Source organism: Homalodisca vitripennis, unplaced genomic scaffold (assembly GCF_021130785.1).
Source record: "Homalodisca vitripennis isolate AUS2020 unplaced genomic scaffold, UT_GWSS_2.1 ScUCBcl_3024;HRSCAF=8266, whole genome shotgun sequence".
In the NCBI taxonomy this organism is placed as follows: Eukaryota; Metazoa; Arthropoda; class Insecta; order Hemiptera; family Cicadellidae; genus Homalodisca; species Homalodisca vitripennis.
In genome coordinates, this window is record NW_025779169.1 from 37,488 (window position 1) to 52,919 (window position 15,432).

Consider the following 15,432-nt stretch of genomic DNA (forward strand, 5'->3'; position numbering starts at 1 on the left):
CATATAATACATGCAAACGTGCAGGGAACTGGGATAGGTACTCTGCTGCCCTAACAGAGTACAATAAAGAGGTGAGAAGAGCTAAGAGAAACTCGTGGAGAGAATTCTGTCAGAGTATTGATAAGGTACCTGACTGTGCAAAAGTCCTAGCTCGAAGCCCCATAAATGTGGTGGGTACTATACTTAGGGAAGATGGGACTCACAACAAGGATCCTGAGGACACTCTTCAGTGTTTACTGAATACACACTTCCCAGGATCTTTTCAAACCGTCAGTGAAACAGTTGTTAGTGAATGGCGGCGAGAACCTAGAGATAGCTCGTCTAAGGAGGACTGGAACTGTGCAAAGACTGTTATCAACTACTTAGGGATAAAACGGGCCCTGGAATCTTTTAAGCTGTTCAAATCACCAGGTACCGATGGCATTTTTCCTGCTTTACTGCAGGAAAGTGGGGACTTGGTGATACCTCTGCTTCTACGACTGTTTAGAACTAGTCTAGCGACAGGAGTCATACCCTCATCCTGGAGGACCTCTAGGGTTATATTTATCCTGAAGCCAGGTAAACCCTCCTATGAGGTTGCAAAGGCTTATAGACCAATAAGCCTAACATCCTTCTTCGTCAAGACCATGGAGAAGGTTCTGGATAGGCATTTAAGGGACACAGTCCTCATCAACCGTCCCTTTCATCCAAATCAACATGCCTATCAGAAAGGTAAATCTTGTGAAACAGCCCTACACTGTCTGGTTGGCAAGATTGAGCAAGCTATTGAACAAAAGGAAATACCTTTAGCAGTATTCCTGGATATAGAAGGAGCTTTTGATAATACGAGTATTCACTCTATAGTGTCTAAGCTTACATCCAGGGGTAGGGAGAAAACTGTTGTTAGATGGATAAATAACATGCTTAAGAGCAGAAGAGCACAGGCATCTCTGTGCGGAGTCACAAGAGAGGTCAAAACGCAGCGAGGATGTCCACAAGGAGGTGTATTATCACCAAGCCTGTGGAACATAGTTGTGGATGACTTACTCTGGACTCTGAATGAACAGGGTATGTATGCTCAAGGCTATGCAGATGATGTTGTCATACTCATAAAAGGCAAGCATATGGTTACGTGTCTGGAAATGATGCAGAGAGCGCTGGCCATTGTGGAGCGATGGTGTGACGAAGAAGGACTTGCAGTGAATCCTTCGAAGACTGTCATGATACCATTTACAAGTAGGAGGAAACTGGAAATCACACAGCCAGTCCTATGTGGGGGCCTGATACAGATAAGCAGGGAGTTCAAATATCTAGGAGTCAAACTAGATGATAAACTCACTTGGAATAGTCATCTGGAATACATAATCAGCCGATCTCAGACTACATTGATGATGGTGAGACGTGCGGTAGGATGCACATGGGGCTTAGACCCGACATGTCACATTGGCTGTACACTAGAGTCATCAGACCAATGATGGTGTATGGCTCAGTGGTATGGTGGCCAAAAGTCCAACAGGTGACTGCCGCAAAAAACCTGTCAAAGGTACAGCGGTTGGCATGCTTGGGGACAATGGGCGCCATGAGAGGGCTCTGAAAGGTACTGGGGCAGGGGTCTGGGGAGTCAGACCTAGTGTTAGCTTAAGCTTCAGCCTAGGTAAACTGGCAACTGTCTTTCAGGCTGAAGTTACAGCCCTTGCAGAATGTGCAAGAGTTAATGTGGAAAGGGGCTACAAAGGCAAAACCATCTACATTAGCTCGGACAGCAGGGCTGCTCTGCAGGCCTTGGCCAACCATGACTAAAATTCGAAGACAGTCTGGGAATGCCATAAGGTCATGAAATTGCTGGCGAAAACCAATAAAGTTATTCTAACTTGGGTGCCTGGACATAGAGGAATCACAGGCAATGAAGGGGCAGACAGTTGTGCTAACTTGGGAGCCAACTGTCCTCTTACCGGTCCTGAACCTACGTGTGGGGTCTCATATAACTTAGCACGTAGATCAGTTACCAAGTGGATGGTTAACAAACCTACAACATTGGAGAAATACTGAGGGGAATGTACAAGCAAAGCGGATGCTCAAGGGATCATCAAGGAACATTGCAGCAGATGCCCTTAGAATGAATAGAACGGAGATCCGAAAGGTGACTGGTTTTATTACAGGTCATTGGATATTCCGAAGTCATCTGAACAGAATAGGTATTCCAGTTCAGGAAACACTGTGCAGGAAATGTGGCGAGGCTGACGAAACAGCCAAGCATGTCATATTTGAATGTCCGGCATTACAGAGCAAACGCTCAAGATCCCTAGGTGTTCTTATGCATACGGAAGAGGGGTTGGAACAGGAAAGCATTGTTCAGAAGATCTCATGGTTTTGTAAAGGCCTGGGATTTGATACAGCTTAAACCTGGGAGAGGGTGCACAATAAGCCGGATTGCTGAGAGGCAACTACCAGGCCTAGGAAACCTGGCCCTCTGTTACAAAAAAAAAAAAAAAAATAGGGGATCCGAATCCAACCAATGGTTGGGCTCGGATAAACGCTAGTTAAGCGTCTGGCAAGAGGTGGTCCTGCTTTCGACTGAACCCTAGGATCTAGGCTAGTGTCCCGATCGTGCATTCGGCGCAGTGGTTGTCCTTGGCGCCGCATATTAGTGGTTGCAGGTCGGCCATGACCAATCTCGACTGGTCTGTCCGGAATCATACCACACACTGCTTTTGCATGACTGAGAGCCCCCAATTCCTCAGTATGAAGCAACCTGTACCTACGGGATGCATGGTGCAGGGGTAGTACGTCACGAATGGAGACCTTGGGGGTTGGGCGCCCTCTCAAGCACAAATAGCTTTTCCTGGTAACGCGGGGCTCTGACTGGACAGACCTTTTATGTCCTTGGTACTCGTAGGACCTTTTATGGATCCTTAAATCAAGAACCCAACAGACCAGGAAAGGATTACAGTAGACAGCTGCATCTGGCAGTTTGACTTTGGTTGTCTCTGCCCTTTCGTCACGTTCAACTGCCATCAACAAAGATTCAACAGTTGGTGGTGTTGATATAGAGGTCAAGCAGACCAGCTGAGGACACGAGGTGTTGCAAGAAGCTATCAAGAAAGTAACAGATGTTTTTGAAATAAAAAATTAACTAACTGAAATAGGAAATTTTATTACATACATTTAAAAGCTACACTCTTAGGCTATTTTTCAACATGATCCCCATTAAAATTGAGACATTTATCATAATGTGACACAAGTTTTTTGATTCTAGCTTTGTAGAAATCTGCCACTTGAGATCTCTATCACTGACTAACCCTTTGACGTGGTACTTATAGTATACATGCTAACCCATACGGCGGTACTACCTTGGTCAAACTCATTTTGAGTAGGCCTATGTAGTAAAAACTCATGTTCACTAACATTGTCATGGTCAATATCCATAAGTACAGGTACTTGATTACCTGTAGGCCTAGGTGAAAAGCAGCCAAGAATGTCATCTTCACCACTTTCCTCACAATTTGGTGTTCCTTGCAACTGAGCATAATTAATATCAACACTAACACTATCATCAGAATCATAGCCCACCCAGCGGTCAATTTCACTATCCCGTGCCGTCATTTTTACAACTAATCACACTACTAAAATCAAATATTACAATCATAAACACTTTTCTATCAAATAACTAAACCAGCAACGTAAAACACAAGCAAAAACATCCCGGTAAATGAGTCACGCCGCTGTTTACTCACAACGCCATTACTGCAGTCAGCTGACGACAACAGCCTGTTTAATATCGTAAATAATCAGACAAATAAAATAACGAGAAGAAAAAGAACAGCAACACATGTTCTTTGTTCTTTCCACAACATTCTCACATTATTAATTGGTTGAAATAGTTCGGAATATGACCATAAGATGGAACCACATGATAGACTGATCGCTTGCGTCACATGGACGTCAAACCACAGAGCGAGGTCATGAGGCACCGCGTCCATACAACGTCAAACCACATCAAAGGGTTAATGCCAGCGTGAAGTGTCACTATTGGAGCTCTGCGTCTTTATATCTGGAAAGAGGTGGTTGTCGCTTGGTGCCAGATCTGGGCTGTAAGGCGGATAATCAAACACTTCCCAATCATAATGACCCAAGACTTTTCGTGTACAATTGGTATAGGGACATGCATTGTCATGAAAAAACAAAATGTTTTAGTTAAAGTTTCCCCTACGTTTCTACCTAACCTCTCTGCGTTGATTGTTGATCTTCGTTTAAAAAAAATCATCCAGAATCGCACCCTTAGCATCCCCAAAAACAGTTGCCATAATCTTTCTTACTGACCAAGATTAGAGACATTTTTGTTTCACAATTGACCCATATTTCATCACCAGTAACGAGATGATCAAGAAGTTTGTTTCCATGTTTGTTGTATTCATCAAGGAAAGTTAACAATGTAGCAAGTCTTTGACATATGTAGCAAGTTGTGATTTTCCATAAGGGTATTTGAAACCCACCTGGCACAAAATTTGTGGTATCCAAGCTTCCCTACAACAAGTAAACTTTGTGAAACTTGTGGGAACTATTCCAAGAGTTCAGTCATTGTGAAACAATGAAAAAGATTTTCACGAACTTTGTCATTGATTTTCAACATCAAATCCTTATTACTAAACGCACTTCACAAGGGGCGGGATTTTTAATTGCACCACACATTTATTTTAATTAATCACAGTGAGAAATGTAAAAAAAATACAGACTGCGTGCAACTACTATTAGATGTGACCATGATGACGGGGGTATGGTTAATCTGAATGTGTCCGACGAGCCCTCCCTCTCTGATAATGCTCACATCTGTTTTTAAAATTGAAGATCTGAACTTGAAAAAGTTAAGTATAGAAACGGAATGAGGATTATACAACAAGAACCTAATGGTAAAAATATAATCTGACAGTAGTAACTGGAAACGGATTCACAAAACAATGCAGCCGGACAAATCTTGCCATATAAAGCTCCTAGTGGAGATGGGGTGAGACCGGGTTGCATGCAGCGGGGGTTCGATATCCTCCTTTCCCTGCTGTGCAGGCTATTCAGGGCCTATGGGGCCCTCAGGTACATTCCTCTGTCCTGGAGGTTTACACAATAGTGTTTATAATGAAGCAGGGGAAGTCTAACATGGTTCGACCTAAGTCCTTTAGGCCGATATATCTATCCTCCTTTCTTCTCAAAACAATGGAAAAGATGGTTTGTTTGGAACGGGATCTCTTTTGGAGTGTCCTCTACATCCAAATCAGCATGCTTACACTACAGGAAGATCATGCGACTCAGCCTTGCATCCACTGGTATGCAGGCGCTGGCAGCCAAAGAAGTAGCCATAGGTGTTTTTCTGCATATTGAAGGAGCTTTTGACAATACAGGCACTCAGGCGATTGTCAAAGTGGTCTCAAGACGTGATATTGATAGTCAGAGATGTGACTGCATAAGAGCCCTGTTCAAAAACTGGGTGGTGGCCACCACTCTTATGGGAGCAAGCATCAGTGCAAGGACTACGAGGGGCACTGATGATTCTTGATGCAGCAAGTTCAACACAACAGTCACAGAGCTGACTAATGCTGCTCTGAACATGGTGTGATGGAATGAGCCTTAGTGTCAACCCCACCAAGGCTCCCGTGATTGCCTTTATTATGAGGTGTCAGTTGGAGGGACTGGTCCATTCTTACTGAGAGGCTCTTCCATTGAGTTGAAGTCCGAGGTTAAGTACCTGGGTGTAACACTAGATAGGGTCCTGAACTGGGAACCCTATATAACTGTTCCAGTTACCCCAGAATTATTATTTAATACAATCGGTACATCTTCAACAGGTGGGACTTTGGTCGGCATTGGGCTGTAGCAGAGGGCACTGCAGAATTAGCATCCTGATTCAGAGAAATGCTCTGCACATGATATCGGATCAGATCCCACAAAGACTTTCCTTCAACAAACCCTTCAGGATTGTTATATGTTTTAGGGGGCTTTGTCGGAGAGAAATAGACCTCTTTCACCAGCAGAGCTTGAATGATTTATAGACAGGTCTAAAACAAAAAGTGACACAGGCACAGGAATTATGGGGGTGAGACCATGTAGGGAGTCAGTGGTCCTTATGGGTCCTTATCCCACAGTCCTTCAGGCAGAAGTCACAGCCATTATGGAGTATGCTTGTGAGAATCTTCATTGTCACCTTCCCCTAGGGTGGTGTCTGACCTTATCTCGCTAAGTAGATTGGTGTCTTCTCAGGTTAAGGGTCTGATTACGGATCATGGTCACCTGAGGAAGCATCTTCACAGAGTCGGTATCCTTCGGAAGGATCCGCTCTGTAGAAAGTGCAGAAGGAAACTTCAGAACACCCGCTCTTTGACTGCCCTGCAATAGCAAGAGGAGGGGTACGCCATCTATGGTAGTTTGGACAAGGGTAGAGAATTTCCCAAGGAGGATCTGATTGGTTATTTTTGGCAATTTGTAGAACTGCTGAAACCATAGACTAGTCTGTCTCATGGTATGCTTCCGAGGTGCACAAAAGGCCCTTGAGGCTTAAGTGCATGGCAATAAGTTGCCCCATAGAAGAAGAAGAGAAGAAGTTACTTCAAGAATTACTTCTAGACAGCAAAGAAGACTTAGGGTTCACCATCTCTAACATAATTTTCAGAAAATCAAGAGTTGTACCAGCAAGCCTTCAAGATTCGGTCCTTAAAAAACTTAGTCACTAGTCATATAACAGATAGAGGGTTAAAATACAATTTACAACACTTCAGGTATTTATACATGAACTATTGATTAAAAAGATCAAACTTTAAATATTCTCAAATTATTTTGGTACACTTTAAATATTCTCAAATTATTTTGGTACCAAACACAGACTTAGTTGTCGTACTTACTTCCTGATCATATTCCCCAATGTATGATCTTCTTTGTTCACAGTAAATATCGCTGCGTTGGGCACTTTTGTATCCAATTCTTTAATGATCCTGTAAAAAACCATTTTTAAATGAATTAACAGTACAGTATAAATATTTTATACTTAATACATTTTTAATATGTAAATATGAATTGCAGAAGTTTTATTTTTCTACTACACTTTTTATCAACTTCCTGGAGGGTTTACTTCCAGCTAGTTTAATTACAAACATAACACAAATAATTATGGGAAACTGTAAGTTAGAAATTTTTAGTAATTTTTTGAAGCCAATACTTGATAAATTGTATTATTTTACAATAGAAGGGTTAACTGATTTAAATAGCCTAATCAGCCTGGTGTGGCCAACATAAGAACAGTATTGAATATTAGATAGCTTACAGTGAATCACATATGCCTAGTCAGTACAGCTTACAGTTCATGAGAAATAGAACAGATTAATATCAGAAAAACGTTTATCAGTACCACTTCATATGATTTGTTAACCTTTTTTATAGTATAAAATATATAAAAGTGTTAAGAATAACAGTATTAAAGTAAAAAGTAAAGAGACGCAATACAAAACATTCCCGTTAGAGGGAATAAATCCCTCAATATAGAGATTTCCCTAACGCTTTGATGTGATTTGAAGTTACATGGACGCACGACTTATGACATCATTATGTGGTTTGATGTCCATATAACACATAGCGACAGCCTGGCATGTGGTTCCATCTTACGGCCAATTTTTGAACTATTCCGACTAAGTAATCCATCTATAAACAACATTCTAAACAAAACAAGGAATATATGTTCATATTTTTTTTTTTATTTTGGATATTTTATTTTACTGAATATTGTCAATACTCAAAAGACTTCTGACGCTGACTCTGAATGTACAGTAAATGGCGGCTTAAGTGGACAAAAGTGGTGGTATTGTCCTACCAGAACATATTTTTGGATTATTTACATTACCAAAATTGAATTTTCTTTACAAAAAGTGTTTGATATTGTAATATGTTACTAAGATAAGTTGTAAAGATTCTAGCTTGGGATAAGTGAACAATGTTTATTTGTTGTCTGACCACAATCCTAAACCTAAAGTAACAAGATTTTAACCAAAAGTTTATTTGTAAAAACTAGAGAATAACACTGTTTCTTGATGCTAAGATAAACTTACATAATCTACAATCTGACTGTTTCACCAGCCCAACGTTCTAACCGGCTTAACAGGTCCTACTTGAGTGCCAAAGGTCCTTCTCAAGATCAAGAACCCTATTTGAGGGCTCACCACTCTATCCAGGAGGGATTTTCAGTGATACTCTTAAAGGTTAGCCCATTTCCTATGCCCAATTTTTTGAAATTTTACTGGTTTATTTCCTATGATCAGTAGTAAATATATGTTGTACATTTTATCCCTGATTCTAAGCCTTAGGAGGAGGTTACCATGACCTCTCCCTTTTATAACAGTTGTCTGATTTTGACCAAATTTGTATAAAACATTTGTTTTAATGTCTACTTTCAAATACCCACTAAAAATGTTTTCCCTAATTTACTTTTGAGGGGACAGAAAAACCTTGCCAAATAAAGGCATGGAAGTACATGTACTTATATCCACAACAACTAAACTGTACGAATAAGCAACCATGGAAAAGTCCATGTTGACTACGTTCAAAAACCCCCTTTGGAGGATACCATGATCATCTTTTACAAAAGTCACTCTTTAGTTACAGGTATTATAGTTGTACAACTTAATGAGCCATCTTCTTACTTTTGGTCATAGGAACACACCTGCGACATTTAAAAAGTGCGATATGGGAAATAGGCTAACTCCCAGAGCTTAGGGATTACAAAATTTTCTCCCTTTGGGGGATTTTTGATTTTTTAAGACCTTTCCTCATGTTTATTTAATTAATATTGCTATAGCTATGTCACTTACTAAGTACTTTTTATTTTTTTAAATCAACAAAAAATGTCAAGTGGTTCTAATAAATTAGTACCAATACAACCAATAAAAGCCAGGGATAGAGTACGATAAATGGACCCAGTATTTTATATCAATATTACTAAATGATAACTAATAATCAATATAATCAACCAATAAATTTTAAAAATAAATAATTTATATTATCTCTATCAACTGTAAAATGATTTTTCAGATAATAAAAATAATATTTTACTAGTAATAAGTGACTTGTTGAATTCAAAATTACAGTGAATTTTAGAAAACTTAATTAAATTACTTTATAAACAAGAAACATGTATTCCTTGGCTTCAACATGTTGGTGTGGTACCGAAAAACCCATTATGTGGACAACCATAGTCACAGATATGTGGAAGGCAATTTTTTGATCTGGCAACTTGTGTTAATACTCAGAGAGTCGAAAGCTCATGGAGGGCCGTGAAACAAACTTTAAAAAGTGATATAACAACCAACTTGCTTACAGATTATCTCTGTGAATATGTTTACAGAAGAGAGATAATTTTCTGGAGAGGATGCTTTCCACCACTTTTTCAAAGCCGTTAATAATTGCTTCTAAGAATAAAACGTATAAATAGTCCCGCAACTTTCCTATTTTCTGATTTGAGCAGGTTGAAAGCCTTGAGCCCAGTTATCTCCCCAGCTCATGTATGAGTGTCTTTACATAGTACTTGTAAGTGTTGTTCGTTGTGGCTGTAGAAGGCACTGACTGTACTGTTTCAGAGCGCTCTGCACATCTTTTTTAGAGTAGCAAGGAACTTCTGAAATTCTGGTATGTTAGAGGAAGTACTTGTAGTAAAATTCTGTCTTTTCATGTTATTTATGTTAATTCCTTTTTTGGTACTTTGGGATTATACCGACCACACCAGTATGAAGAACACAAAAATAGAAATTTATAGAAACAAACATGATAGAACAAAAAAACAACTCTTCAATTACAAAATTACAAACTTACAAGCATTTTCCAGGTATTGTGATCGGTATTGTTGTCGCTGTTATCTTATCTTTCTCGAGAATCCTGATTACGGCAGGCCGCGCGGCATCACGTGATTTGCACGGTACATCATTGCCTTTCCATTACAATTCAATTTATATTTCTGATTAGCCCCTCTAGAATTTGATATTTTACTGATAGGTACTATCTCGAGGGATGTTTTTCTTTCGTCGACATCAGCGCGGGGCAGCACCGAAGGTGCTGTCGAAGCCCGCGCTGATGGCCGGAGGCACTCGCATTTTGGGTGGCGGAATGTGATCAAGAATAAAAACAAGTTTTGAGTGTTTTTTTAATAAAAAGTTTAGTTTGGTAAATGTTTGTTTTTTTGTTGAATTTTTGTGTTTTGGAGAAATGTAGAGGTAAAACACGGAAGTACAACAAAGCGATGCACCAGCTGAACGGGGCGGCGAGACTCTGCAATCACGTTATCTACTAGACGCTCGACTTTGACCTCTGTCTGAGGATGGGGGAGGTGTTTGCGATAAGACAATTCCTGTTTTATATTGACGAAATAATTGTTCTACAGCTAATCTAGTAATCAGTAGAAACGAAATGTGAAATAACGATTCATGTCTGGGTGTGGTCGGTATAATCCCAAAGTACCCCCCCTTTTTTATTTTCCCCACTAACATGCTGGTGTAAGTTCTACGTTTCTCACTGATGAGTAAGTTTTTCTTTCACTCTTAATTTTAGTGTTTATTCAGTGTTCAACGTTTGTGAAGGTTAAGAGCACATGCTAATCTTGATTGAAGATGTCTTTGATTTTTTTTTTTCTTTCAATTCTGTTTTGGTGACCTTCAAATTAGTAAATGGATCTGAGCACGCTATCCACGGTGTTCTTTTTTCCCCTTCTAGGTTTAGTTTCTGATCCGCCATCCCGTTCGCCACCATGGGTGCTCCCTTCCTAATTGTCTACATTGGATGTGCGAACGGGGATGTCGGTTTCAGATCTAATTGTTTGTTTGATTGTTATGGTTCCTTTGTTATTTGTAAGACTGTCACTGTGTATTTTAATTGCGAACAAGATTGTTCTTATGACTTGTTTACCCTGTAAAGTAACTGTAAGTACTACTCTGCTAAAACTTAGTAAAAACAAAGTTGTATTATTTTCTATAATCTAAAATGCGTATATTTCTTTTACATATAAAAATATAGTTTAATATAATCTGAAAAGTCTATAACATAATTCAGTACAACTTATGGTTCCAAATTACCTAATTTAAACAAAGTTATATCATATGGCTGATATTATTTGAGTAATGGCTATTAGAGTTAGAAAATACTGTTATTTATCACTAAACTATTACAAAATAACCTGTTGAGATATTACGGTCCAGTTACTGTGGTAAAATATTCTAGCCTATCCAACCATGCTATTAGCATGTTGCTGTTACTGAAATGATGAAATGAAATGAAATGAAATGAAAAATGTCTTTATTAGAGGCGAAGTTAGGGACTATAAAGTCCTCTCTACCACTTAACCTCGTAAAAAATTAAACTAACATACATATACATGTATAACTAAAAATAAATCTATTTATTTACCTTATACATTAAAAAAGAATCTTAGCTTTAAAATAATAAAAAACAACATCTATAATTAATGTAACTTTATAAATATTTACAAAACTATAATAAGACATACACCGCATGCATTCATTCAACTTGCATTCAGTTGCCTTAAGTAACACATTCCAAAGCCGCCAACCGCTATACCCCCCTGAGCCCCCAGCATCAAGGCCCTGACCTCCGCCCCAAAGCGAGCGCGCTTATCAATGGCTCTGATGTTTATAGGTAAGGCATTCCACAAATCGGCAGGCAGAAACTGTAAACGACTTACTAAAGGTAGTTGTTTCGATGAATTGGTAATAGATAATAAGGATGTACCCCTCCTTGTACTTCGTTCACTTATTTCAGACATAAATTGAAAGTTGTTTGAAAGATAACTGGGACAATTTGTATTTAAAAGAGCGTGCAACAGAATGATGTGAGTGATAGTCTCGAAGATCTTGTAATTTTAATATAGATAATTGTTTTGAAGAAGGGCGTTACGTGATCATCACGTCTGAGATTAAAAATGAACCTAAATGCAAAAGTTCTGAGCACGCTGGAGTTTATTTGAAAGCTCCACAGTCATTGTCATTAATGACTATGTCACAGTAGTTGAAGTGAGGCAGTACAAGAGTCTTTATCAGCATTATTTTAACCTGGTGTGGTAGATATGAAGCCAGCCGCTTGAGGCTGTGAACACCGCAAAGACCCTATTACATATCAAAGAAGCCTGTTCAGCTCCATCTTAAGTGTTTGTCAATAATAAGTCCTAGATTCTTTACTTTCTCAGAGTATTCTAGATCTTGGTCATTTAGTTTTTAATTTGGGAGCCGTAGTAAAGTCAATTTTACGAACAAGCTTTGAATGACCTATCATAATACACTGAGTTTTGTCTACGTTTAATTTTAGTCCATGTTTCCAAGTCCAGTGAGTAACAGCGTCAATATCCGGAATTCATGAGAGTCACACAAGTTTGTATGTCCCTTATAGAAAAGTGGCGGTATAATTTGTAAGTCATCTGCATATAAGTGAAAAATTGGAATGAGTAATTTGAGTAGTAATGTCATTGATGTACAGTGAAAATAAAAGTGGCCCCAGGACTGAACCCTGCGGAACTCCACGAGTGACTGGTCTCCATCTCGACTGTTCTCACCCGACCTGACACACTGGCGTCGTCCCGAAAGATAAGACTCAACCCACTTGACACTACCATCAGAGAAACCATCCTTCCTAAGTTTTGATGAGGAGAAGGGGATAATAGACACAGTCAAAAGCCTTTGAAAAGTCGAAAAGGGGTTAAAATGGTTACCTGACTCTTATCAATTCCCAAGGCGTATATCATCAACTATTTTTAGAAGTGCAGTAGTAGTGCTGTGGTTGGAGCGAAAACCAGATTGAAAATTTGATAAAATGTTATTACTTTCAAGGTATATTGAAAATTGCTGAATGAACAATCCGCTCCAAACACTTTGATAAAGCAGCGGAGTATACTTATTGGCCTGAATTGTGAAGGATTTTGTGGAGAGGAACATTTCTGAAGTGGGCCGAACTAAAGCAGACTTCCATGTCAATGGAACATTGAAGTACCAGAGATTTATTGAAAATAGCAGTGATAGTTGGAAGAGTAACTGGAAGAGTATCTTTTATTAACCTTATAGGAATGCCATCGGCCCCGACTGCGTTACTGGACATCCTTATAATAGACTTTAACACATCTGTCTCTGTTACCGGAGTGAAAGAGAACTGAAAACTCAGGTTTATCAAAAGTAGCACCTTCGAGCTCGGAGACATACTCCTGAGCCCAGACTGATCAACAGGAATCTCAACAAAGAAGTTGTTGATATCATCGAGATTAAGGGAAACCGGGGAGTAAGTGTTAGGCTTGCCAACTCCAAGATCTTTCAGTTTTTGACCATAAAATTTCTGCTAGATTGTTTTTTTAGACAGGGAAGAGTAGTAAAACCTGATCTTGGCATTTCTAATTTGTTGTTGCACATTGTTCCTTAATTTTTTTATATTCAGCCCAGTCATCACGTAACTTGGATCGCTTACCTTAAGGAAAGCTCCTATCTCTTTGCTTCTGAAGGTGTCGAATAAATTCTGAGATCCATGGGGCAGGCTGTTTAGTTACTCTTTTTGAAACAAATGGAGCGTGTTTATCAAGAAGGCCATTCATTAATGAATTAAATTTTGATACCATAATGTCCACATTATCAGCCGATGTGACCTCATGCCATGGAGTTATAGAAGCATCGATAAGCAGGGAATAAAGATTGATGTTAAATGATGTTATACGTTCAAAGTAAACTGAGACTATATATACATGTGTGGGTCTATTTACCTATAGCACACACAAAGTTAACTAACTCATTGCAATGTAATATTTAGACTGATAGACTAATAAAATTATAATAATAAAAAAAAGACTAATAAAATTTGCACTATACAATCAAATTACTGGACCACTCAGTCCCCATCTACTATTTGTTATTAGGCTACAAACACGTGTGTTATAAATATGTAAAATTAAAGTTGACATATATATAAGCCCTCACGTGATCTGACCTTGAATTAAGATGGTACTAGCCTATCTCAAGGGATGTTTTTTTACCAGCAGTGTGGGTATCTACTTTCCCGGTTTTAAATCATGTCCTAAATCTTACGACATGATCTGACGTCAGAGAAATTGGACGATCTGGGACGTTATCTGAAGTCGGGAAAATACTGATCAGAAATGCCCCTGGCCATCAGTGTGGTCTTCAGTGGCGCCTTTAAGGCGCCACCCCACACTGCTGGCTAAACAAGAAAAACATTCCTTGAGATAAAACCCAAATTCAAGCTCAGATCACGTGAGCGCTTTTGAGGTTATGTTTAACTGTTTATATTTATAATGTACATATGTAGAGCTTAATAACAAACAGTAGATAAGGACTTCTCAGTACCCAGTCAGTTCATCAGTCTATGTTAAATTGAATAGTAAGTTACAATATTATTGTTGCTGGGCCATAGTAGGCCTAACAGGTCACAGGAACGTAATAACTCAACACGTTATTTTATAATAGGTATTGACAAACAATAAATTATGCATCTGAGGTGTAGTTGTGTCAAGTTAATGACATAACATAGATATAAACAACAGTATAAACCGTCCACAGTGACCATTACTCAAATCACACGCATATGGTTTAACTTTGTTTCAATTACTTTGGAACAATGTCAAACTGAATTACGTTATAGACTTTTAAGATTGTATTACAATAACGCTATAAATATGTTACAGAAATATATGTATTTTAGATTAAATATAAAATAATACAACTTTCTTTACACTAAGTTTGGGAAATTACAATTATTTGACAGGGTAAACAAACATGTTTGACAGCATTCAAACCATTCTAGGCCTAATTGATGATTCAATATTATCCAACACTGGACTACTGGACTTATTATACTCCTTAAGTAGTTGTAATGAGAATTTGTTACTCTATCCCAGTAAGATTGTTCCTTCCCTAGAGCTTACTAGCCAAATTATTGATTTATTAAAATCTAAATAAGCTAGTTAATTATAACGAATAGATAATTTAATATAGGTTAAACTAAGAATAAATCCTAAAATCTAATAAATCTACGAAGTACTCACTTCTTTTCTCCTTCAAACAACAAAAATGACTCAAATGTCGGAGGTGCATTCATTTTCAACAAATATTAAAAATATAATGAAATAAAATAGAGCAATAACTAATAACCCACTACGCAATGAATACAACATACAATGAATGGTACTAAAAAAGATTCCTAATCGCTGTGGCTATATGGCCGGCTACCGTCTGTAGATTAGACAGACGGGCGATGAGTGGTGACGTCACCGTGACGTACGAAAGGGCAGCCATAACTGTCACCTTTACACCACTGCCTTAGAAATATAAAAAACACAATTTGTAGACTATTTTATTAATTGCATATTATGCATTGGTAATGTATTGAACGGTAATTTAATAAAAGTGTACGCTTAAATAAATTAAAAAG

The 15,432-nt window shown here is 38.5% G+C and overlaps 1 protein-coding gene across 1 annotated transcript in view; it reads right to left on the reverse strand.

The window, feature by feature from the left end:
- The window catches only part of LOC124372384 (DNA-directed RNA polymerase II subunit RPB11), a 28,096-nt gene extending 12,886 nt beyond the window's left edge, over positions 1-15,210 (reverse strand). Inside the window, exons 1-2 of the mRNA XM_046830772.1 lie at positions 15,047-15,210; positions 6,864-6,953 (exon numbers count right to left, since the gene is read on the reverse strand). Coding sequence (XP_046686728.1) covers positions 6,864-6,953; positions 15,047-15,099 — 143 coding nt within the window. The 5' untranslated portion in view covers positions 15,100-15,210. The remainder of the gene's footprint in view (positions 1-6,863; positions 6,954-15,046) is intronic.
- Positions 15,211-15,432: the final 222 nt, after the last annotated feature.